The following is a 24,709-nucleotide window of genomic DNA, read 5'->3' as shown; positions in this document are numbered from 1 at the left end:
TAAAGAAAAATATCTGAAGTTGCTAGTTTCATACACTCAGTTCAAGCATATCTTTTAAAACATATACCATTTCATAGCATTAGAATCCCATAGTATACATTATAATCTCATAGCATACCGTTGGTCGTTAATTTTTCTATCAAAGATTAATAAATCTTAATGCATCTTAGATAAGAACATGCATCTTCTTAAATTAAGTAATCTACGTATCTTTTTTATCAGTGGTAAGTACTGAAAATATTCGTGAATATACAAATCTACATAATGTTTTTCTTTAGGATTATTTGCTATATTGCTGTAAAAAACACACCTTAATAAAAGTGTACTCAGGAATGCATTTGTTTTTACCGTTGGAACTCCTGGGCTAAATAAAGTGCGTTAACATTGTTTACCCCTTTTCTTACAAGATAAAGCTTCGTCATACAGTCAACTAAATGATATCTTAAAGGTGAATGAATGGCGTAGCGTTCTCATCCAGCCGCTTTTAAATACCTTTCAGTATTATTAAAAAAATGTGGGAAGTACTCAAAATCTGGTTTGTAAATTACTGATAAATATATCACCGTACATTATAAATGGTAATCTAAAAATGTGTTTGTAGAAATAAGAAAAATAATTGTGTAATCATATGGAATAAATCTGCTACATATTATAATAATATAATACACAGTTTATTTAGTATATATATATATATATATATATATATATATATATATATATATATATATATATATATATATATATATATATATATATATATATATATCTAAAAGTTGGGAACTAAATCCATTTTCTGAGTAAATGTTAATATAGTTTAAATTTAAATATAATTTATACAAGTATTTGCTGAGGAAATAAAGCTCAAAATGCAACGATTTGCCTTTTATATTCTCAACATGTTTTTTTCTATTCAGTTCAACTTATTTGCAGAATGTTAGAGTACAGTTAGAATACAGAAGGACGCAAAGCTAACGATAGAAACCCCACAAGTTCCGAAATATTCAATAGTTAAATGTTGGCGTTTCGTTTTTCATATTGAGCATATTATATGCAACACTTTTATAAATGTTTTATAGTGGTATTCAAAGAGAACGGGAGAGCGCCGTTCCAGTCGAATAACAGTCTTATTAAAACAATCCCCTTCTCATTATACTCGTCAGGGCCTGACAGAAATCGATAAGAGTTCGTCTCAACAAAACCTCTACATTTAGATATAAATTTACCCATGCAATCAATCATAGACATGTTTTTACCTTTTTTTAACCAGTGTAACTATTCAAAACTGGAGGTTATACATAAAAAACAAACACTTGATATTTTTTTCTATCTCCTTTTGAGAGTTCCAATATATTTTCTTTAGAAATGAAAGCCCCATCTAATTGGTCAGAAGTAAAGGTTTTTTAAAGATGACCTCCTAATTGATACGTATCAGACCCTGAGGAGTGTAAGGAGAAGGTGGTTTTATTTAGACTGGCCGAATCGCGCTGTTGGAAAGGACCAGTGACATGCAAGGTTTCATAGGAATAATATTATATTTTTCCCCTTTTTTCCGCAGAATTGGTACCCTATTTATCACATTCATTTTTTTGTAAAATTATTTTGACTTTGCGTTTAAGGTAAAATGCTACACCAACATTTTTTTTATGGAACGTTAGAGTATCACTTCTGAAGCAAGATTGCGTAATTTAAAGAGGATATATGCCCTTAGTTTTTTATACGAATTTTTTTTGTATTTTTTAGGAAGGTGAACATCTGTTTTGGTTGCAAGTAACGCACTGTAGATTTTAAAATTTGATGTGAATAAATAACTAATAAACCATGACCAAAAATGTGAACAAGATGTTTTAAATTTTTTAATAAGAAATTATTTATATAAATATAAAAAAAAAAATCTTTTGTTCATTTTTTTCAAACCTATGGATAATTGTTTTTAAAGAAACGAGTCTTATGGAGGAGAACTATAATGCAATCACTTTTTGAAAAGAAATTGAATTAAATCGACGAAATGTTAGAAATATCGCTAATTTCCAAAAATAGGCCGATCCCGATTAGATTAGAAACAAACTGATCCCGATTTAAATTACATAAAATTGAAAATCAAAAATATTTCTTGATGTGCACACAAGAAATCATTTGAATTTTTGTATTGTTCTCCTAATTTACAAACCATATTAAAACCAAACATTCAAGTGTTTGGGTGAAATTGTTATAAATTTTAAATTTTCTATCATTCAAGTCATTCAAGTCGGGATCAGTTTAATTTTGATCAAGTACACACCGAAACCGGTGACGACCCCGAATATTTAAAAAGTTGGAATATGAAAAATTTATTTTCTCGAAAATATGTCAACCAGACGATGCAAAACTGAAAACTTGATCTGTAGTTTGACATATTGAAGTTATTCAGCAAGTCTCATATTATTCCTCAAACGCATAAAGGAAAAAATTGTTGAAACCTGAAGTTGGACAGAGAGACAGACAGACGGACGCACTGACGGACGGACTGACGGACGCAGATAAAAGCTATAGTCTCCTCCGGTGAAACTGGTAGTGGACTAATAACTAGGTTTGCGAACGTGGAATGAAAATCAATTGAAATAATATATAACTGCTTATTATTGTAACTTAGACAATAGGTCTTTTGATATCTATTGAAATGATTTTCAAATGACCAAGAAATATTTTTTTTTGAAAATTCTGTTTTCTGTTTATGCAGAAAATTTCGATGAACCTCTGTGCGTTTTTGTTAAAGATGATACATCAATAATGATAATATTGGTAGAAAATAAATCGTGACAAATATTTAATATTTAAAAGAATAAACCGGCGAAAAGTGGGAATAATTCATAACCTAACACAAATGATTGTCAATTCAATCGATTTCAACCATGTTTATGAATAATAAATGTTTTCTTATTTGTTGTATCAAAATTGTGCGACAGTATGCGGTTTTTTTCAGTCGAAGCATTATAATACGTTTTAAATTATTTACAAGTATTGATAACCGTGTTTTGAAATGAGTTATCATTTTCGACCATAGTGGTGGTTTCTACACGGACGATATTTTTGAGGTAAGAAATAATGCACTTAAAGCAATATGAGCTGCAAATTGCGTGAATTTGTTTTTTACAAAAATTTTATTTTCTACTTAAATGACAAAAAATATCATGGTTTTTAAATTTCTATAAGCCATGTTTTTGTGAAAAAATCCGTCAGCAAGAAGCCTTAATTGAAGCAAAATTGAATTATTGTCGTCCTGTACAAAAATTGATCTGCTATATATTCCTTGAGGAGAAATCTTTCTTTTGACAAAAATAATGATGTTTTCAAATCTTATTTATCATGAAAATTTAAATTACATGCAGACTTATCGTACTAGCAGGTTTTTGCTGCAAAACAAAATTCTAAACATTACAGCTCATATTGCTTTAACACACGACATCATTGTTGTCTGTTTTCTTTTAATAGTCTATGCATATCTATTTATATCGTGTATATGCAAATTTAATGCATTGTTATAAAAATGACGTTTGTTAATTTTATGACGACTTAAAAACAGAGGGGACACAACATTTAATATGTGTTTCAAATGTCCTACAATTTTTTTTCCTCTCAAAAATAAGATAATGCAACGTACATGTATGTATTTCTACTGAACGGATGCACAGACTCATCTTTATCATACGCATCGTATATTGGTAGGACACTGACGATATTGTTGTATAGTGCTGCAACAACTTGTTTTTAAGAAAAATAAAGTATGCAATCTCCGATTCAAGAAGCAGATAGGTTAAATTATGTTGTAAAGTATTATATTTCAATAGAATTAACGTAAAGAAAGGCCGGGAATAGTTTACATTTACCTCATTTACAATTACATGTATCTATCCAAAATTTTCGATACAGTTTTTATGATCATACCCGATAAATGGATTGATAACATTGTTAAAACAAACCATAAACATGAATTAAAAAGTTAAATAAAAGCAACTGATCCAATAACGTTTAAGTTTTTATCTCATTATCAAATTTTGCAAATCGATCGGTCAAGATGAATAGCACATTTTAAAAAACCGTGCCATGCAAGAAGCAAAAATTTAATAATATGAAGCAAAACAATTTACTTTAAAAGTGAAAAAAGCCATGCCGTTTCAAAAGAAAATAGCCAGCGATTTAGTGGACACTCCGCAAAAACAGCCAGCAATTACTGGTCATGTTCATTTTCCTTGATCGCGACATATATAGAAGTTGACTGAAAAGAAAAAAAATATTGGTTCAATATAAATGAATACATCCGTGCAAGTTAAGGTGTGTAATGCTGATTTATAATTTCATAAAGAAAACAGTCTAATTTGATTCATGACATTTATAGAACATGACTTATTAGTAATATGTTTTTTGAAATGGTATTATTTGTTTTGCAGTCCCTTGGAATTTGTGAAGTAAGGTGTCTTTAATTGTTTAGATAAACGTCTGTCCGTACGTAAGTTTGTTCGAGCTCTCATGTCTCCACTCTTAATCTTATATATATATATATATATAGAGAGAGAGAGAGAGAGAGAGAGAGAGAGAGAGAGAGAGAGAGAGAGAGAGAGAATTAATGTAAGAATCTGCGTTCAAGGAAAACTTTGTATTGTAGATATGCACGTGATAAAACACAATATTGTTTGCTATTAACAAGGCCGATTACAGTTCGAGTACGCTTGCTTTCGCCCATCATTTATCTGCATTGTGACGACATCTTTTTGCTTTGTTGACGCAATTGCGTTATGATTTCAACTGCAGATATTCAGCAAAGTTTGTCGAAAATGGCCCGTTTTAGGCGTTAAATCTATACTTATAAATTGATGTATTTTGCAAATAAACTACAAATGTCTGCACCAGAATAATTGCTTATAACTTTTAATTGGTATTTCAACACGTGTGAGATAATGTCCGTAAGGTATAACTGAATTTTAACTAAGTTTTTATTGTGAAATTAATCATAAACTTACGTTCATTTTTGATGAACAAGCCAAAAATAGCAAAAATGAGAGTAAGGTGGTGGACACGCCTCGGCGGATCCAAGTCAGGGATGGTCTCGATCAAATTATATACTTGCAAATGCAATGAAATGATATCGAATGATTACGTAAAGAGGAAATATATTAACTGTAGGCCTATTTAGAAAATACATAGGAGTTAAAATTTCACATATGTTGAATAGATAAAATGAGTCAGTTCGTTTCATTAGTGGGCGACTTTAGTTTTTAGTTTTGATACTCATTCGCTTGCGAAGTACAACCTCTGGTGAGAGAATGGGATAAAACTTTCCAGAACGGAGTAACCAAGAACTCGGATTGACTAATTAACGAAAAGTGTTGGACGAGTTCATCATACATGCAGGCAGATTCCTTGGATCGGAATTCGGTTAATACAAAATGTTGATGAAGAAATTGGAACAATTCATGCGTTTATAGTATAAATGGAAAGAACTTTCCAGAACAGGGTGCTCAGAAATGGGTTGATTAAATGACATTATGGCGGAAAGTGTAGAGCAAGTAACCATCGGACAGATACTTTGAATCTGACATATTTGGTTTAAAATATGCATGTAAATGTAAATGCATAACCTAGCGTATTTGAATTTCATACTTTTTTATACCACGTCAGATTGGTTGTAAACCTTACACATTAATTTGTAAACAGTATTGATTATTGAACAGATTATTGTATTCTACGTCTATATACATAAATGATGTATACATAAAACGGGGAAGTTTAATGAGACCCCCCCCCCCCCCCGCCACAGATTGTTTTTATCGGAAATTTTTATTATGACAGTAATAGAACTTATATTGAAAATTGACTTAAAGAACCAAATTTAGAGAGAAAGACACTAAATACTCATTCACTGATTTGAAATAAATACAATATACAGTTTGTTTTTTTATTTCGATTTTAAAGAATAAGATAAGGAAAAAATCGCACAAAGTATATACACAAATGAACCTAAAGAATAGTTCAACATATTAAACATCATATAATAATGTGTAAAGTGTTAGTTCCCGCGCTATCATCTAGTATTTTTTAAAATTAAAATAAATAAACCAAACTGCTTATTTATAGCACATATTTCAAACCAGTGAATTGGTATTTAGTGTATCTCTCTCTAAATTTGGTTCGTTTGGTCAAATCACAATATAACTTTCATTACTGTTCCAAATAAGAAAACGCGAAGAGGGTTCGGCAAGCCTAGCCCTCTGTCCCGTTTTCTAAGCTCGCATAAATATAGCTTAATACATGTGCTTTAAGATAGAAACAATGTTTTTATATAAATGACCCTTAATATGTGATGTTCTATATATATTTATTACTTAAATATGTCTTAATATTTCAATAATAAATATACTGTAGACGTATTTTTTTCCACGGGGTCATAATTCCGCGGAATCACAATATCAATTTAATCCGCGGGTAAAAATTTACGCGGATTCTTTGAACGAAAAAAAAAATCATTTGAATAACTATTATTAAATATAGTTCTGAGCGATTATCATTACCTAGAATTTGTCAAACTTTGGACTTAAATTGTAAGAACTGTTCACAGTGAACAGTAATTATCGGTTATGCACTGGTCGGTAGTCATTAGTTAGCCGTCAAGATGTTACGACGCTGGCTAAAATCGTCTGAAAAACCATTTAATCTTTATTAACTGTCAATTTATGGGTTCTCATGTCGTTTAAATTATGAGTTGATCAGTTTTATCAATTAAAAATCAGAGCACAAAGGGATCTAAAAATTGCAGTAAAAACACGGGTCTTGGCGTGTAGTTAATTGAGTCATTGAAAGACAGACCCGCTTGGGGCTATTTGTCGTCTGACACGTGCCGTTATCTCAAGCTTGGAGAGGTTTAAATTTCATGTAAATAAATTTACAGAAAATTCAAATCTATAGGAGATTAAATTGTAAATTATGTGAATTCTCAGTACAAATTTGTTTGACAGTTTTCATAGATAAAAACGATATACATTGGGTACACGTATATGCAAGTGTTCTATAATGTAGTAACTTCCGATTACTAGTATCCTTATTCCGGTAATGCAATTCCAAAATGCACTTTAAGTACACTGGGAAAAAGTTCCGCGGAAAATTTGTGCCCGCGTTCATAGCGTAAATAAATACCACGCGGACAAAAGTACTTATACAGTACTATAAAGTTCATTTTCCGCCATTGTTAATATAAGATAGCCATTATCTGACAAATCTGGAAAATTGGGCATGCAAAAAAAAAAGAAAGAAAGAAAAAAACTTCGATAAGACCCCAGCAACGAACCAGGAGGTAAAAGGGTTTTTTGTATTTGACCATTTGATGCCTTTTAGCAATAACTTTAATATGTATAACAGGAAAAGAAATCCCTAAGACAAAGTTTTTAAAAAAGTAAAAAATAAGCAAAATTGATATATTTCAAGCAAAATCCCATAGAGTCTTATGTTAAAAAATGATCAACTTTGAAATGACCCATAACATGACTGATTTTTTCATCTGAAAATATTAATTAAAATTAATTCAGTAGGAATTCATGTAAAAAAATTCCTTAAAACTTTAAGGGCAAAACAAATTTGATCCGGCCTCGTTAAAATTGAGTGAAATTAGAGAAAGTTTATACCGTGCCATGACAGTTTTTTCTTCCAGAGGGTCGCTGTTTTCACCTAAAAAATGAAATTATAAAACGTATATTTACCGTAAGCTACCAAAACTTTAATTTACCTCTTTACTTCTCATTGTATGCAATCATTATTAAAGATTATAACTAGGTTTTAATACGTGGTATGAAAATCAATTGAAATAATATATTAATGCTTATTATTTTAACTTAGACAATAGGTCTTTAGATATCTATTGAAATGATTTCCAAATGACCAAGCCATCCTTTTTAAAATATTCTGTTTTTTTTTTGTTTTCATGCATCAGATATTTCAATGAGCTTTTGTGCGTTATTTTTTGTAAAAGATGACACACCAATATTGATTGGTAAAAAATCAATCGTGACAGTTTTCTTTAACAGAATAAACCGGCGATAAGTAGGAATAATTTACAACCTAACACAAATTGTCAATTCCATCGATTTCATGCCATCATTTATGTTTCATTAAACATTAAATTGTTTTTCGAAGCATCATAATGCGTTTTAAGTAATTTACAAGTATTGATAACTTGTTTTAAAAAAAATATATATCATTTTCAATCATCAGATTAGTTTCCACAAGGACGGTATTTTTGAGGTAAGAATTAATGCTCTTGACGCATTGCATTTTCTTTTTCATTATTAATAGATATCTTTTTAAATCATGCTTAATCAAAAGCCAAAAAATAAATAAATAGTTAAAAAGAAGCAACAACGGACGACGCATGATGAACAACGCACGAACAACAATCACAATAGGTCACCTGGGTAATAGTACGTAGTCTTTTCCTCTACAGAAAAAAGCTACTAATATAGTATACATTCCTTTGTGTGTTGTCGTCTCCCTCACGTTTTGGTTTATATTCTAGATAGCCATTTGGAACCATAATAACAGTTTTGTACATCCCCAGGTTCTATATATATGAATACATCTGTGCGAGGTGTATGATGCCAATTCATCATTTCATAGACTTAACGACAATGATTTAATTTTGTTCATGGTATATATAGAACGTGATATATGCATATTTACAGATAAATTGTAATTTTGTTTTGTATTTAAATGTAAAAAATGTGTTTTAAATGTGCGAGTTAAGGTTTCTTTAGACTTTTTGTATAAAAACGTCTGTTCGCACGTAAGTTTTATCGCGCAATCGTATTTTAATCCTGCAAGTTGCTGGGTCCTATTTTATATCAAATCTGCATGAACGTTTTTAAACGATGGTTATGGTTAGAATAGGTATAATAATCAAAATTTCAGTAGTAAATCAAGCGATGTTTCAATAAGTAAAAGAGGTACAATATGGTCAAACAAACTTGACTTAAAAGGGTAGTGCGTTATTTCGCCTCATATCAAAATTCGCCACCGGCGTCGAGGCGGGTATGACTGTATCACAGCTTTAATATTTCTTAAAATAAGGTCATTATGTTTTTGCAGATCAAAAAGTATACATGTTGTTTACTTTTCGTTCACTTAAAATTATGAAGTCTGTTTTGTTTACAACCGATGCATAACATGCGGGTTGAATAAACCTAATCAATGGGGAAACGAAAACAAAATGGCCCCCTTTTAAAAGCAAGTCCATGACGCATTGTTTGTTTTTTGTGTTCTCATAAAGAATTATTTATATCAATTATCTGATTTATAGTAATCAGCTCCCTATTGTGTCCAAATATTGCCGTGCCTTAATTGACATGTATAGAGCCCGATGTATTTCTTTACGTGAAAATCGAACACGTTTATTTTAACGTGGACTTTCAACCAAGTCATGTTAGAATGAATATGAATAAAAGGATATTGGTTTTCATTAAATGGAATATAGAAATTGTTTTAGGTTGTTTAATTTACACATATGATTTAAAATATACCTGAAATCTGTAAAAGGTAACCATTATAAGAAAATCCCGTTTACTCTCTTCAATGAATATCAATGCGTCGAAAACTATGACCAAGCAGTTTTTAATACTAATCTTACATCTGTTATTCAAGACAACTGTGTTTGCGAGAAAAATGCAAAAAATTTATCATGTGACGGAACATGTTAAGGTTAAAAAAACATTTGTGCAATTTATTGAAAATGAAAATGAAGAAAAAAAATTAAAAGTGTGAATCTTGCACAAATTCATTGTGATTTCAAGTAGTATATTTTGCCTGCAGTTTTTCTTTAATAAGTGTGTGTATGGGGGGGGGGGGTATACATAAAGTCACGCAACCAAGGGTTTCCGAAACGCCTCTTTTCAAAGTTTCTACCAATCAAAAACTCTTCACTGTTCGAGAAAAAGAAAGGCTTCATTCTTAGCGAGAATTCTGGAAAATTGATTGGCTGAAAAACTGGGTTATGTTCTGAATCCGGAAAAACCATACCAATCAATTTGAATAGTTTCTATTTAAATCAGAGGGAGTAGACATTTAAATCGACATTATTCTGTTGGTTAATCAATTGGCGCGTTTGATGAATTATATTTTAATGCTTGATTTTATGTCTGGTAAAAATCGAAAAAAGCTTGGATGTTGCATATTAGCATAGTGATTAAACAAACATTCCTGACCATACAAAGTCGAAATACGAGGGTTCAACATTGGTCACGCAGGAAATAGCTCTCGCTTGCTATAGGAAACACCTTGATATTTTCATATATTTGTCCCTATTTAAGTACCAATTTACTGTTGTACAAAATTCTTATTTTCACGGGAGTCTTCTAAATGGTGCGTCTTTCTTCTCTTCCACAAGTGTGTACTCGGTTAAGCTGACGGTAAACAAAGGCTTTGAACTGAATGCCCGTCCATGATTTATCATTTAAAAAAACGAATGTTGGCTGACCCCTATGATGTTGTTAAGCTTCGTGCTTTTCATTCTAGTTGATTCTTATAGTTAAAATATTAATAGATGATGTGAGATAAATAATTCTGCTTAACTTGAATCTTAAGTTTATTTTAACACTTTGTACTGGGGCCCATAAGTGCACTCATTCTTTGTCAGTTTTTAAACACATTTTTTTTTGTTAGAAATGCATTATGTCAAATGGTTTGTATAGTATATAGTACATGTTACTAAAAAGAAATTTGAAGACACTGATTTCTTTATAAAGTCGGAAAATCGGAATTTTGAACATTAACTACCCGCTATAATGACTTTGCATTACAGAATTTAAAAATTAGAAATATAAGTTGCCAAAAATATGCGATTACTAAAAGCATACTGTGGAATCATTGCAATTCGTGATGGCTCAATTTTCGTGGTGTTCGTAAATAGCCTCTCCCCACGAACGTACATCCTCAACAAAAAAAAATTAGAAAGAGTATTCATTTTTACTTCAGTGAAAATTGACGTACCCACAAAATTAAATCCCCACAAATATGTAAACACCGGTACCAACAATCCACGAAAATTGGCCCCCAGGAATATAAATGATTCCACAGTATACTATTTTATTATTTGTTTCCGAAAGTTTAATGACCATCGTTTCCCGTGAATGTATCTTTTTATTAATCTCTTATATCTATATAGCGCCAAACGACACGTTTCTGAATTAAGCATCGTTTTTGTATCTCCTCGTAATAAAGAGTTCCAAAAAAAATTATCCTAAGTTTATCTGAAATTGGTTTCAAGAATTGTGTGTGATTACCGGTATGCCTCTTACTGTGCTCTATTACATGTTTGAATTTTTAATCTCAATAAGATAATAAAAGAAATGCATACTATTCGCACAAATTCCTGGTAAACTACCTTAATTTTTTTTCCCAAGAAAGCTTGTCATAGTAGTAGTAAAACAGTAATAAATTCCAAGGAAAGGTATACAATTGAGGAACGTGTCGTCTGACCTTAAGCAATAAAGTATGTCTGGCTATGCATATGTAAATCAATTGAAATTTTTAGGAATTTAGCAATCATTTTCCAAGTATTGTCAGTTAGATCACGAATATTTGAATATTTAATGAGATGATATTCAAATGTCGAATTCGATGCTATTGGTTTTGTTTACTCTCGTTTTTGATGATTTAACAATTGTTACAGTTTTGTGGAAATTTTTTTTCTGAAGGTTTAATTGCTGACTCTTTAGTGATTTTTTATTACCACTCCTCGAACAAGGGCATATCCCTGCATTTCATTTAGTAACTGCAATGCCGGTCACTTTAATTTTATATATTTGTAAGGAGATCTTTCTACATAAACAATTTCTAAAACATTTACCGCGATCGCGTAGACATTTTTTTTTATATTTCTTGAGTTATATTTGTTTGAATCCTTGCATTATTTAATGGATAAATGGTGTCTTTGGTTCCTAATAAACTTAAGATGACTATTACAAACTGCCTGAGTTTGGCAAATAATATTATTGTCCAAAATCCTGAAATAAAAAAAAATCAAAGCATTTCACACAATAATGCCTTTTAAAAATATTGGCAATACCCTCATTGAAAACCATATTGTCGTATATCAAATGTACATTTAAATGTACGCAATGCATTATTTTTTCTACCTGTGACTATACAAATCGTAATAAATAGCAATTGGTAATAAATACTGAGTAAGCAATTAGGAGAAACGTTTCACAACACCACAAATGAAAATTTAGATATATGTCCACCGATTATTTATAATCATTGATTTAATTTGGTACAATATAATATGAACACAAATAGACTTGCTTAAGGTGGATGAGTACACCTCTCAATATGAATGTAGACAAAAGAAAATTACATCCAGAATAATTTTACTGAATTAGAATTTTCCAAATTTTACAATAATTGTCCGAAAAAATACGTTTCAAAATGAAAAAAAAAGTAAACTCCATACAACCTTCTGCGGATTCGAAATCATGACTTGAAAATCACAACATATGCTCTATGCCTTTGCAAATGAAATTCTATTTCTTTACCGTCGAAAGAGTTTTTATTGTAATGTACTTTTAATTTTGTATTTTTTTCCACATTAATAACAACAAGCGTTACATACCATCTTTAATATCAATTTATTAATTTTTTTTACATTGTTTTAATGACTTATAGTTTGGCAAACTTGCTTGCCCCAAACAATGAGTCATTGGGAAACTTTTATAACTTTAACGCCATTACAGTCAGATTAATAATAATGTAAAGAACTATATATGATATTAGTCAAATTTGGCCCCCATAATTCGCTATTTTTAAAATGATTCAGGTACATTGATTTGTTGTGTTATCTAATAGAAGAGTTGGCATGAAATATGTTTTTCACCTATGTGTCAAATTTTGATTGATTTTGATTGAATTATAAAAATAGCGTCACTTCTGACGTCATATACTGCCAGTGAGTGCATAAAATTCAAATTAATTTTCTTACCTTTTTTCGAATGGGAAATATAGAGCGACTCTTTGAACAAGAACGAACTTTTTGTCACTTATAAGTATTGGAAAAATACATATTTGGTGAAAACATTTTGTTTGTTCAAGCAGTCGCTTAGTGTTTCCTTAAAGAAAAACTGTTTCAAAACAAGCCGTTTTATTCTAAAAATGAGAAAAAGGCGGGAAAAGGTAAACTTTGTAATGTCATATTTTTAAATTGTGTGCACTAAAATCAAAATAAAAATTATGAAAAAACTTCAAATGTATTTTTGTACAAATAAAACAAAGAATTACAGTAAAATGTCAATGTTCATTTTAGGGGGCCATTTTAGGTTCAAACCATATATAGTCCTTTTTTGTCTTAATTGTATCAAACAATTGACGACACCCATTTTCAGTACGTATTACACCATGAAGAAATATATAATGTGTTATCAAGTGATATCGTCTATAAAGTAACAATTTTATTTAAAAATGATTAATAGTAATTAATGTAATTTAAGATGAATTATTCATATTAGTTTGGTTTCCAAAACTACACACTTTTACTTTAAGTAGAGCAAAGCTGATTTATTAAACATCAAGGAATTAATTTCATTTACTTATTTTAGGTGGGATTGGTAATCATGCCTGTATTCTGGATTCATTGCCGTTTGTGTACATTTGGTCTGTTTTTTATCGCTTTCTCCGGCCTTGTCTCAGGTTCAAGCAATCATTCATTTGTCAAAGATGTCGCTTTCAACGAACGTTTGCCGATTAACAGTGCTGTTTACTATATGGAAACAAATGATGGTACAGTAAGTCGATCCCATTGTGGAGCAAGATGTTCATCAAAGGGTTCAAAATGTGCTGGTCTGCTATACAACCACCTTACACGGACTTGTCATGTTCTGAAATCTCGACTTTATGAGCGTTCTGTCGACAAAACTATCGTGAAGGCTGGATGGGAACTTTTCATCACAAGCCAAAATGGTAATAATGTGTTTGTGACTCCAAAAGACCTAACCAAGCTTAAATGTATAATGTCAATTATTAAAAGTAACGAATACCATTATACTTCCGCTTAATCGTGTGTCCAATATGATTTTTGGGAGGTACAGAGAACGATAACTTAATTCATTGACTAAATTTACTTATTTTAAACAAGATAATCTTTATACATTTGTACTTGTAGGTAATTGTGGTATAATGTTCAATCTATATATCCCTCAGCAAATCATAAAACTGAATATCATACATGTTCAGTTTTATTATCTCGTCGTTTGATATGTGGTAGAAATTTACAGTGATAAGTTAAAACTCACATTTTTTTGCTTTAGAAATCTGTATTTATTTATATAGTAATTTATTGAGCTTCAGCAATTATTACACTTTTGTAGATGTATCACTTTTCATCAAACCTCTGACTCTGAAAACCTTAAAAAAATCTAAACCCTCTATCTACCGAAAGAAAACCCCCCAAAAACCGTACCCCAAAAAAGCTTTATTCCTTTGGACAAAACCACTGAAAATTATTTTATAGGGCAATTTTGATATCTGAAATAAGATACTTTGCAAAAACAAAATTCTAAAATAGTTTTTTTAACCTCGATAACTTGTTACAAGGCTTTCATTGAGTGTTTTCCTATATCTACTTTTAATTTATTATTTATGTTAATGTTTCCTTCAAAATAAAGGCATACATCATGTATAAAAATAAAACTAAAACCAGTTGTAGCCACTAGTTTGTTATAATTATTAGGGGAGGTATATTTACAAACAAGTGCACGTATTTTTTTGTTATAAGGGTATTCCAGAAATGGTCCGTAATTAGTGAAGGAGACTTGGCCTTATGCCAATTTTTAAAATTATTTAGAAAGTCTTTGTCTTAGTCACCAACTACGCAAATATGAATAATATAGTAATTTGCTCATTGAATTAGACTTCTGATTATAATTCTTATTTGTATTTACAGCTTGCGACCAAGGTTGGCATCTTTATGGAGGTCATTGTTACCTTTACAGAGAAACTGGCATGTCTTGGACTGACGCAAAGGTAATGATGTTATTAAAAACAAGACGCCGTTTTGAAATTATTCAAAACCAGAAAAATTCAAACTTGTTGATTCTTTATAATTATGCATTAAATGCTTTTCCTTACTTTATCTTCAGAGAGATTGCCAGAGACGTAACGGGCATTTAGTAATAATAGAAACAGAGGAAGAGAACACGTGGTTAAAAGAGGCGTTTTTACCACTGCTAGAGGACGGTAATTTATCATCATCATCATCATCATCATCAACACCATTATCATCATCATTATTATCACCATTATCATTTATGACAATAATAACACACACACACACACACACACACACACACACACACACACACACACACACACACACACACACACACACACACACACACACACACATATATATATATATATAACAACTAGATAAATTAGACATATAAAAACAACATAGACAGGGACAAACGTCAATTTGGCATGGATACTTCAATAATATCAATATCGATTTTTTCATTTCAATCATTTTTGTATGATTATAAATTTTTCTCATTATTTAATTATATTCATTTGGTTATTTTTATTAGTTTTCATGAAATATGAATATTTAGTAATAAGCCAATAGTAACAGTGATGAATATTAGACATAGTAGGATAAGACATTTGAGATTTTTAAGGACAATTGCTTTAACACGTACATGTACTTTTTTTTTTCAAAAGCATATTTGTTCCTTTTCTTTTAAGTTAAACCTGTTTTAAAGAGAAAAAAAATAATCACCCTAACGTTTTTAAAATGAATATTTCTCATTAATAAATATATCTTGTGCAAAAACAATGAAACTAATTTGAAATCCAATGTGTCTTAAACGACCAATAGTTTTCGTACGCATTTTAAAGGGGCATGGTCACGATTTTGGTCAAATTTTATTTTTCTGTTTTTATTATTTACATTGCTTTATGAATGCATTTCTAACGATCAAATGAAATTTGGGTGCCCGTCGATGAGTTTTAAGCAGGATACAGAGCTCACAATTCTTCGTTATGTAAACAAGGCTCGTGCCCTGTTTTTGTTTACATAGGTTCAATATACCAGTAAACAATCTTTTTCAAGATGATTTGTCTATATTTTTATTCATTTAAAGCATAAATAAACAGTTCTTATTGATTAACACATTTATTTAAGGTCTAAAACTGGAATTTTCACTTCAACGTTCAAAATGGAAACAAAAGCTTTGTTTACATAGCGAGGAATTGTAAGCTTTGTAACTCGCTTATAACTCAACAAATGACACTCAAAATTTGGTTGCCTATTAAAAATGCCTTACTGAAGCATTTTAAACATTATAATCGAAAAAATAATTTTTGACCAAAATCGTGACCAAAATCATTGAAACATTAAAAAAAACGAAAAAGATAAAAGAACCCCCTTTTTTATTAATTCAACTAACAACGAGTTGTATCAACCAAAATACACGTGTTAAATTAAAAATTCAGAAAATGGTAATATAATATTAATATCTGATTCTGTTCATTGTACATAGATATTTATTTTTTATGGATCGGAGCCAGTGATGAATATGAGGACGGTGTGTTCCGGTGGCTGAACAATAAGACTATGATTCCAGAACTCTGGCAACCTGGGGAACCCACTGATGGTGGCAATGAGGGGGGTGTGATGCTGCGTACAAACGGTTTATGGTTCGACGGAGGTTATTCATACACAACTAACTTTGTTTGTGAAAAGGAACTTTAAGCAGATTGTAAATATGTTGTAGTTGTTATGGTCTAATAAAAACGAATTGCTTTATCAAAGCATTGTTAAAAAAGTTTTTATATCTGTTGTATTCAACCGTGTATTGTTTTGTCATCGTTTGTTAGAAAGGGAACTACCTCTTACTAACAAGAGGTCAACTGGCCTTAAAGGTCACCTGAGTAGCATATAACTAATGCACAAACTTGTCGAGGAGTCTAATATATGCATTTCATTAGGTTTCATTCTGGAGTCGAAAAATTATAAATTTGTAATGATGACCACCTCCCTGCCTAAAATCTTTCAAAAAGAACTATGAAACCTATAATTTTGGTGAAAAACTTAAAGATCTGGTCTAAAAAATCATGAATTCATGGTTTTTTTTTCAGCTGAGTTGGGCAGGAGTAAAGAAGATAATTTTTGGTCCTGCCCTAGAGTCAAAACCCATCAGAGGATGAATTTCTGCCATTCAGTCAACTGAAATGTGACTGAAAAGTGACTGAATGACATCGTTATGCCATTCAGTCACATTTCCACTCAGTTAACATTCAGTTGACTGAATGGCCGAGATTTATCCTGTGCATAAAAATTTTAGTAGAGCACTTCCTGGTAAACATAATTATGAACTCGCTTATAACTCGATATTTGACTCTAAAGTTTTGACAAAGCAATTACAACATCCAATTTGACCATTTGGGACATTAAAATGAAAAAAAAAATACATTTGAAACATTTGAGCTCAAATCGCGTCCCTTTAAACTGTAACTTCAAATAGGTGTTACATGCAAAAAGATTGTTATTCGCTTTATAACAACAAATATAATTTTATCTTATATAACAATGTTTTTCATTTATAGCATGAAAAATTTACAAATATGAAATAAAATGCAGGGTTAAATATTCATGTTTTATATGAAGGTAACAATGCACTTTTAAAAAAAAATGTGCCAATGCAATTGTATCTTACTTTTAAAAAGTCAAAATGTATAAATTCAAAATTAAGCATTCTTGAAATGATTTAATGATAACTGATGAAAATTTGTAAATTTTGTTGTAAGTATGAAACTTATAAGATGGAGAACTTGCCCTATGTACATGTATGCGGTAAGCAAATTAAAACCGCTGAAGTTCTGTAGCATACTTACCAATTGTTTAACTTTGTTGTGTTTACATTGTACATGTATGTTCTAGAAATATATGTATATTCATTACTGAAAAGTGTTTTGCTATACACAGCTGACTTTGTAATCTATGCATAATTCTAAACTGTTATTCATGCATCATTTAATATGTGCAATTGAATGAATTCTTTTCTTTCTTAAATCCAAACTAAGAATAATTAGAAATTAATTTATAAATTTTTATTTACATGATACAAAACTGTGACATCATTTCCGTTTCAAGGGGCCCCGACACCTCAGGTCAATATATTTCAGAGGGTCTCTGCGGAAACAATGCCTCGCTATCACCTGTACAAATGTATTTGTTTATTAAAGCAATATGAGCTGCAACTTTTATGTTGATTTTTTTTTTTTTTTACAAAAATGTTATTTTCTTCTAAAATGACAAAAATACCATAGTTTCTTAATAACTGAAAGCCATATTTTTGTGGAATAAGCCGTCAAGAGGCCTTAATTTGAACAAAATTGAATTATTGCCGTCCTGTACAAAAATTGATCTGCTATATATTCCTTAGAAGAGAAATCTTTCTTTTGACAAAAATTAATGATGTTGTCAAATCCTATTTATCATAAAAGTTTAAGTTACATGCAGACTTATCGCAGTAGCAGGTTTTTGCAGCAAAATAAAATCTCTAAAAAAATACAGCGCATACTTCTGTAATAAAATTATCTTGAAAATTAAAAAAAAAAGACGTATAAATATGTGGATGGTATATTGTTTAAACAAACAAATCTAGCCTTCTATTCTGACACTCGTCTCACATAAACGAAGGTCATTTGATGTTCATTTAACTGCATCATTTGTTTTTATTATACTTTCATGTTAAATACTGAAATCTGATTGGTTTAGACGCAGTTGATAATCCGTTCTATTACCCCCAGCGTTAGCAACACACTAAGCAACGGGTAACACAACGAATTGTTACATGCGCGTAAATTATGCGCGTACGGTTCGCCGTAGAATTCACGTCATTTCTATATAAAAGCAATATAAAAATTCTCTAAAATTGAGACATTCAGTATAATAAAATAAATAGTGCCTGTTTGGGAGAATAACAGTTGAAATTGACACCCCTCGAAAACCATTGTCAACCTCCGCTTCGCGTCGGTTGACAATGGTTTCCTCGGGGTGTCAATTTCAACTGTTACCCTATCAAACAGGCACTATTTATATATTATCATTAATCAGCTGCCTGTGCATTTTTGGACTGATCACATCGGGCATTTCTGTTGATTGGAAGAGTACTATGCCAGGTTCCTTTTTATGTGATTTACATTTTGTACATAGAAAGTAAATACAGATGAAAATTGATTATTAGTATAATGCATGACAGTTAAGGCAACATTTGCATTCAAAAAGCAGGAAAATAAGGTCATTTGGTATGCTTGTTTTTAAGGTCACCTGAGTCCCTTAACTTTTCAATTAATATTGGTCTTCGTCTGTTGTCGTGCGCGGTCCTTCGTGCGTTAACATTTTACATTTTTAACTTTTTGAAAATTACAAGACCAATTGTTTCCTTTTTATGTAAAGTATTTCTATTGTAGGAGAGATTTTAGCGTCAGGGGCGCAACTGTCCTTGAGCGCTAAAATCAATTGTGCACCAACGATTTCCTATATTTGAATGAAATTTCTTCAAGTTATAAAACGATTAACGATAGCTTCAGATTTTTTTTTTCATTTTTTCGGACATATGACTCTATTTGTGTACACAATTACAAAGATAAACAACACGGGTAATCAATAAAGTTTGGATCAATACACTGTATATCCAATTTTATTGCTTATTAGTACACAATGTATCTATTAGCACTTTCAACATTGACCTTCTCTCAATGTAATCGTTTCATCGTAATTATAGATGTAAACAAAACTGTGATGGGTCATATTTCTTACATTACTTTATGCGCAGAGTAATAACATTTTATTTTTAGGAATGAAAGGAAATACAACAGAGCTTATTGTACAAATGTGTATCTAAGGGCTGGGGGATGGGATGGGTGAAATCCCTCATTACACAAACACCTGGTGTTATTTTTGTTTTCTTAAAACAACCTACATAACTGTACGCTGTATTTTTATGTTAGGGCGATTTTTTAACATGATGAAATAAGTATATAACGCCATATGCGTGCCTGCGCTTTAATACACCGTTCCATAGCCGAAGCATAAGCTCCGCCCACCGTAGTTACGTCATAGCAACGAAACAGCCTCGGACAAAAGAGTAAACAATGGCGGCTTCAACAAACGCTCTCAATATTATTTCACCCGATATTTCGATTGAATTAAAAAAATGTTACATTGTCGTCTCGTGCGTAGGAAAGAGGGTACAATTTTTTCATCAACGGTTATGTTCATGCTGTAAAAATATACAGCACCACTGAAAAAACCGTAGAAATTACGGCAAAATGTTACCGGTCTATGAAAAAGAGCGATCACCCACACAAAGTAAACATGACCATAGATTGTAATAAATGTGCTATTGACGATAGCCATTGCTCTTGTCAAGCAGGGTGAGTGAAAATTGTTTTATTGGTGACAAACAATTGTTTTGGTATAGTTGATTTAATAAAAAGCGACAAGTATCCGTAAAAAGTGGCGAACTCGAACAAAGATGTCAACTTTGTTATTCAATTAAAATGGATTAAATGTGCATAATTAAAGTGATCTATGTTAATAAATGATTATTATTTGTATCTTTAGCTACATCTTACTGTATATTAATCATGCTGGCATGATAAATCGGTAGATATTACTAGTTAAACAATATCTTTGTTCACAAGTAGACTTTCTGGGACTTGTGCTCATGCTACAGCGTTGGTATACACTGTACAGCATTATAAACGCCTTGGATTGAATGAGGTCCCTGCTGAACTTCCATGTACAAGTGTGCCTCAACAGTGGCATACACCAAGAGGCTAAAAAATTTTAAAATCACAAATTTACAGCATTTGAAAAGAAAACACCTGGTACCAAAATTGCCCTTTAATTTAATTTACATAGATTCCCGATGTGTACCCTGAGGATTTTGATAGGCTTAAAGCTGATCCACAACTGCCTTTATCATATTTGCTTCAGGAGGATATTAGCTTACAATGTCTCGATTTCTTTGTGTAAATCTTGAAATTAGTTTCTTAAGTTTATCTTTCATTAAAATTAACATGCAAGCACAAATACAAAAACTAAAAAACTAGATTTAAAGTTGTAATAATTTTGAAACCTTTCAACTCAGAAATGCTGAAGGGGTCAACATCTTCACCATTGTCAAGGTTTTGTAAACCTAAAATAATAAATAAAAATAATAATCATAACATTCAAGACGCATTTAATAATAACCACAATATAACAAATGTTTAAATGCTTGATACAAAGAAATGTTTGGTTGGATTTTTTTTTCTCTCTTTAGGAGAAAACGACTTCCAAAAATTATGCATTGAACTATCAAAACAATTATTATTATTTTTTTTTAAGATCCTTTTTTTTAAAAAAAAACAAAACACATAAACAGTAAATGAACAACCTACCATGAATTGTAGCAGTTGAAAAACTTTTGATAGGGTGTTCACTGTTGGACCATGACGATGTGGTGGTGACAAGGGTTTTCTCCCTCATGGCAGAAGATATTTCTCTGACAGACTTTGTGGTTGTGACGGGGGTTTTCTCCCTCGTGGCAGAAGATATTTCTCTGACAGACTTTGTGGTTGTGGTGGGGGTTTTCTACCTCGTGGTAGAAGATATTTCTCTGACAGACTTTGTGGTTGTGACGGGGGTTTTCTCCCTTGTGGCAGAAGATATTTCTATGACAGACTTTGTGGTTGTGGTGGGGGTTTTCTCCCTCGTGGCAGACGATATTTCTCTGACCGACTTTGTGGTTGTGACGGGGGTTTTCTCCCTCGTGGCAGATGATATTTCTCTGACAGACTTTGTGGTTGTGGTGGAAGAAGATATTTCTCTGACCGACTTTGTGGTTGTGACGGGGGTTTTCTCCCTGATCATGGCAGAAGATATTTTTCTGACCGACTTTGTGGCTGTGGTGGGGGTTTTCTCCCTCGTGGTAGAAGATATTTCTCTGACCGACTTTGTAGTTGTGGTTGTGATGGGGGTTCCCTTCATGTGAGATGATTCTACTGAAATATGTAAAATACATTGATGACCCACTGTAGTCACTTTTAAGTCTTTATTTATTGGTTTTATCAGACATCTTATTAATAAAATAATACAACAAATTCACATTACAAGAAAAAAAACAACAAAAAATGGCCAACTTCAGAGTTTGAAACTGAGAATGCTACAGAAATAAATTATTGACTACATTTCCTTATCAATTTCATGGTGTAGTTTATGTCTATGTAAACAAGTTCCTGTATATAATTATAGTGTTTGCACGAATTATCACAAAAGATTAATTACATGTACCTGTTGGTGGCTTTCCTGTAGTGCGTTCTGGAGATACTGGTACCCTGATTGATTCTAAAACAAAACACAATCAAACGTTACAATAAACTGTACTGTAATTTATGTTTCCGTGTGATCTCTATACTTTATAGTCATAACCTCTCTCCTTGTCTTAATACTACTTGCATATTTCTTTCATAGACGAAAAACTATGAAGCTAGTTTTTGATATAAGCAACCACATTTACAGTCAGTACTTGATCCACCCACCCATGATTGTTGATAATAAGTGCGTTCAGTGCTACACTTTCCATCGTCCATCGTGAATCAGCGCTATATATAGCTACTGCTTATTCAAAGTGAGGGCAAGAATAATAACTCTGGATCAGTATTTTCAAAATATTTATGAAATAACAGTGACAGCTTTGACCTTATCAAAACAGATTCACACCCGCATGGCCTTCAAGTTAATAACTAAACGTCTCTAGTGAAATAAATGACTGTCAAATTAACTATGACACCTTTATCTAAACTATGTCAGTGCACGATCTTATTTACTGATTGTCCCTCGTATGATCCACATGGGCGGATCAATATATAACGTAAGTGGATACCTACATGTGGAAGTGGAGTTATTGAGGGAGGGGTTATATTAGATTGCAAACGCTTCGTGCAAATCCCTCTGGTGTCTATGAAAAATGTTTATCTCGAATAGTTACACATATCATATTGTCAAATTTCTCGCAAATACATGATCTAAATGATATCTTATAATAATTCAGATTTGACAAAATGTTTAATATATAATTTTCTACGAAAGTAATAATTGTATTACTTACGACATTGATGTCCCTCCATGTCGCGCACTGCCACTTTTAATGTGCCCTCGATAATCACGATGGAATGTGCGCATTTGGAGAGGAAAACTTGTCTAAATTTTCCCGATTCCACGTAAACTTCGCGACACTGAGTGTATTTTAAACACCATTTAATTCCGCGCTGATCTTCAGCATAATAACCCGTCACAAAAATTAAGAGAAAGCCAAACATGCGCCACATTGTCAAAGCTGTCAAAGACCATGTGACCGTAATTTCCCTCTCTTTTTTTAACACCCGTATGTACAATGTAATTGAGGCCCTTCAGGGGAGGGGGATAATGACTATAGGCTTGATTATGTTGTACCCTCATACAATTTCATGTCATTATATTGTAATAAATACACTCTGTGTAATCATACTTCATGTGACGAAGAAAGATTTTGTTAGTTGATTATAATTAGAACTTAATGTACTTATATACCCTTTGTGAGTCCTTGATTAATGTTCAATTGTTAAAATAGTATACAAAAAAATAATATCAACATAATGATAAGTTAATACTGTCAAAATTCCTTTCATTGAACAACAGTCTTAACTAGATCTAACAGAATATATTACTAGCTATTTTACAGTGGAGTGGTCAATCGCATCTTCTCGGGCCTTTCCGGCAGAGCTCGGAAAAACACACCATTTGAAACTAAAAGCTATAAAGATTAACAAAACGGACAGCGAGCACTAATATTGAATTATTACAACACATGCTTATGCATAGATAAATAATAAATTACACTTTATTATAAAGTGCAAAACGCTTTGTATTTTATTTTTATTAATTAATGACAAACCACATATGGCACGTCTTACACGTAGTACACAAATCAATTGCAATGAATCATGAGGATATAGATCTACAACTGTACAATGGTAGTAGATAAGTATCATTTTCTTATGTTAATTGCTTCACGTATAAAATTACAAACATTTTCTCGTTGTTTTAAGGCAGATGGGATTCTACTGATAATTAATAAAACGGATTCGGCTGATAATTAAACGGATGCGACTAATTAGATCGTTAATTGTGCATGACTTTCCTTATTTCACAATCAGAGAGAACATGTGAAAAAAAAGTGCTATATAATCACTTTTCCCTTCCACGTCCTTCCACGTGTTTTTTTCAAAGGATATATAAGAAAAAGATGTACTTAAATAAATTAAAAGATCTCCAAAAAGAAAGTGCTATATCATCACTTTTCCCTTCCTCGTCCCTCCACGTGTTTTTTTCAAAGGATATATAAGAAATAGATGTACTAAAATAAATTAAAAGTGGGTATAAAATCCAAATTTGTTAAGACAATTAACCACTCGACTTTCCAAAAGCAGAGGTAACCATGGCGGATTTCTCTGATTTATTGTAAGTCAAATAGTTTTTTTTAAAATACTGTGATAATTAATTTGAGAAAAACCAATTCAAGAGTTTAATTAGCATTTAGATCATATTTTTTAACATGTAAACTTTTAAAATAAATATTTTGTAAGAATTATCACATATTATACAATTTTTAAT

The 24,709-nt window shown here is 31.4% G+C and overlaps 1 protein-coding gene and 1 long non-coding RNA gene across 2 annotated transcripts; one reads left to right on the top strand and one right to left on the bottom strand.

The window, feature by feature from the left end:
* Nucleotides 1-8,224: 8,224 nt before the first annotated feature.
* On the top strand, nucleotides 8,225-17,104 carry LOC105344516 (C-type lectin domain family 17, member A). The gene is made up of 5 exons (XM_034449589.2): nucleotides 8,225-8,265; nucleotides 13,605-13,965; nucleotides 14,948-15,027; nucleotides 15,144-15,240; nucleotides 16,545-17,104. Exons 2-5 carry the CDS (start codon nucleotides 13,620-13,622, stop codon nucleotides 16,754-16,756), a joined length of 735 nt encoding a protein of 244 aa, XP_034305480.2. The 5' UTR covers nucleotides 8,225-8,265; nucleotides 13,605-13,619; the 3' UTR covers nucleotides 16,757-17,104.
* Nucleotides 17,105-20,910: 3,806 nt separating this feature from the next.
* On the bottom strand, nucleotides 20,911-22,709 carry LOC117682382 (uncharacterized). The gene is made up of 3 exons (XR_010713249.1): nucleotides 22,349-22,709; nucleotides 21,457-22,059; nucleotides 20,911-21,212 (listed from the first exon to the last, which is right to left on the bottom strand). It is a non-coding gene; the product is annotated as an uncharacterized lncRNA (long non-coding RNA).
* Nucleotides 22,710-24,709: the final 2,000 nt, after the last annotated feature.

This window comes from Magallana gigas, chromosome 4 (genome assembly GCF_963853765.1).
Source record: "Magallana gigas chromosome 4, xbMagGiga1.1, whole genome shotgun sequence".
In the NCBI taxonomy this organism is placed as follows: Eukaryota; Metazoa; Mollusca; class Bivalvia; order Ostreida; family Ostreidae; genus Magallana; species Magallana gigas.
This window is presented reverse-complemented; position numbering and strand designations above follow the sequence as displayed.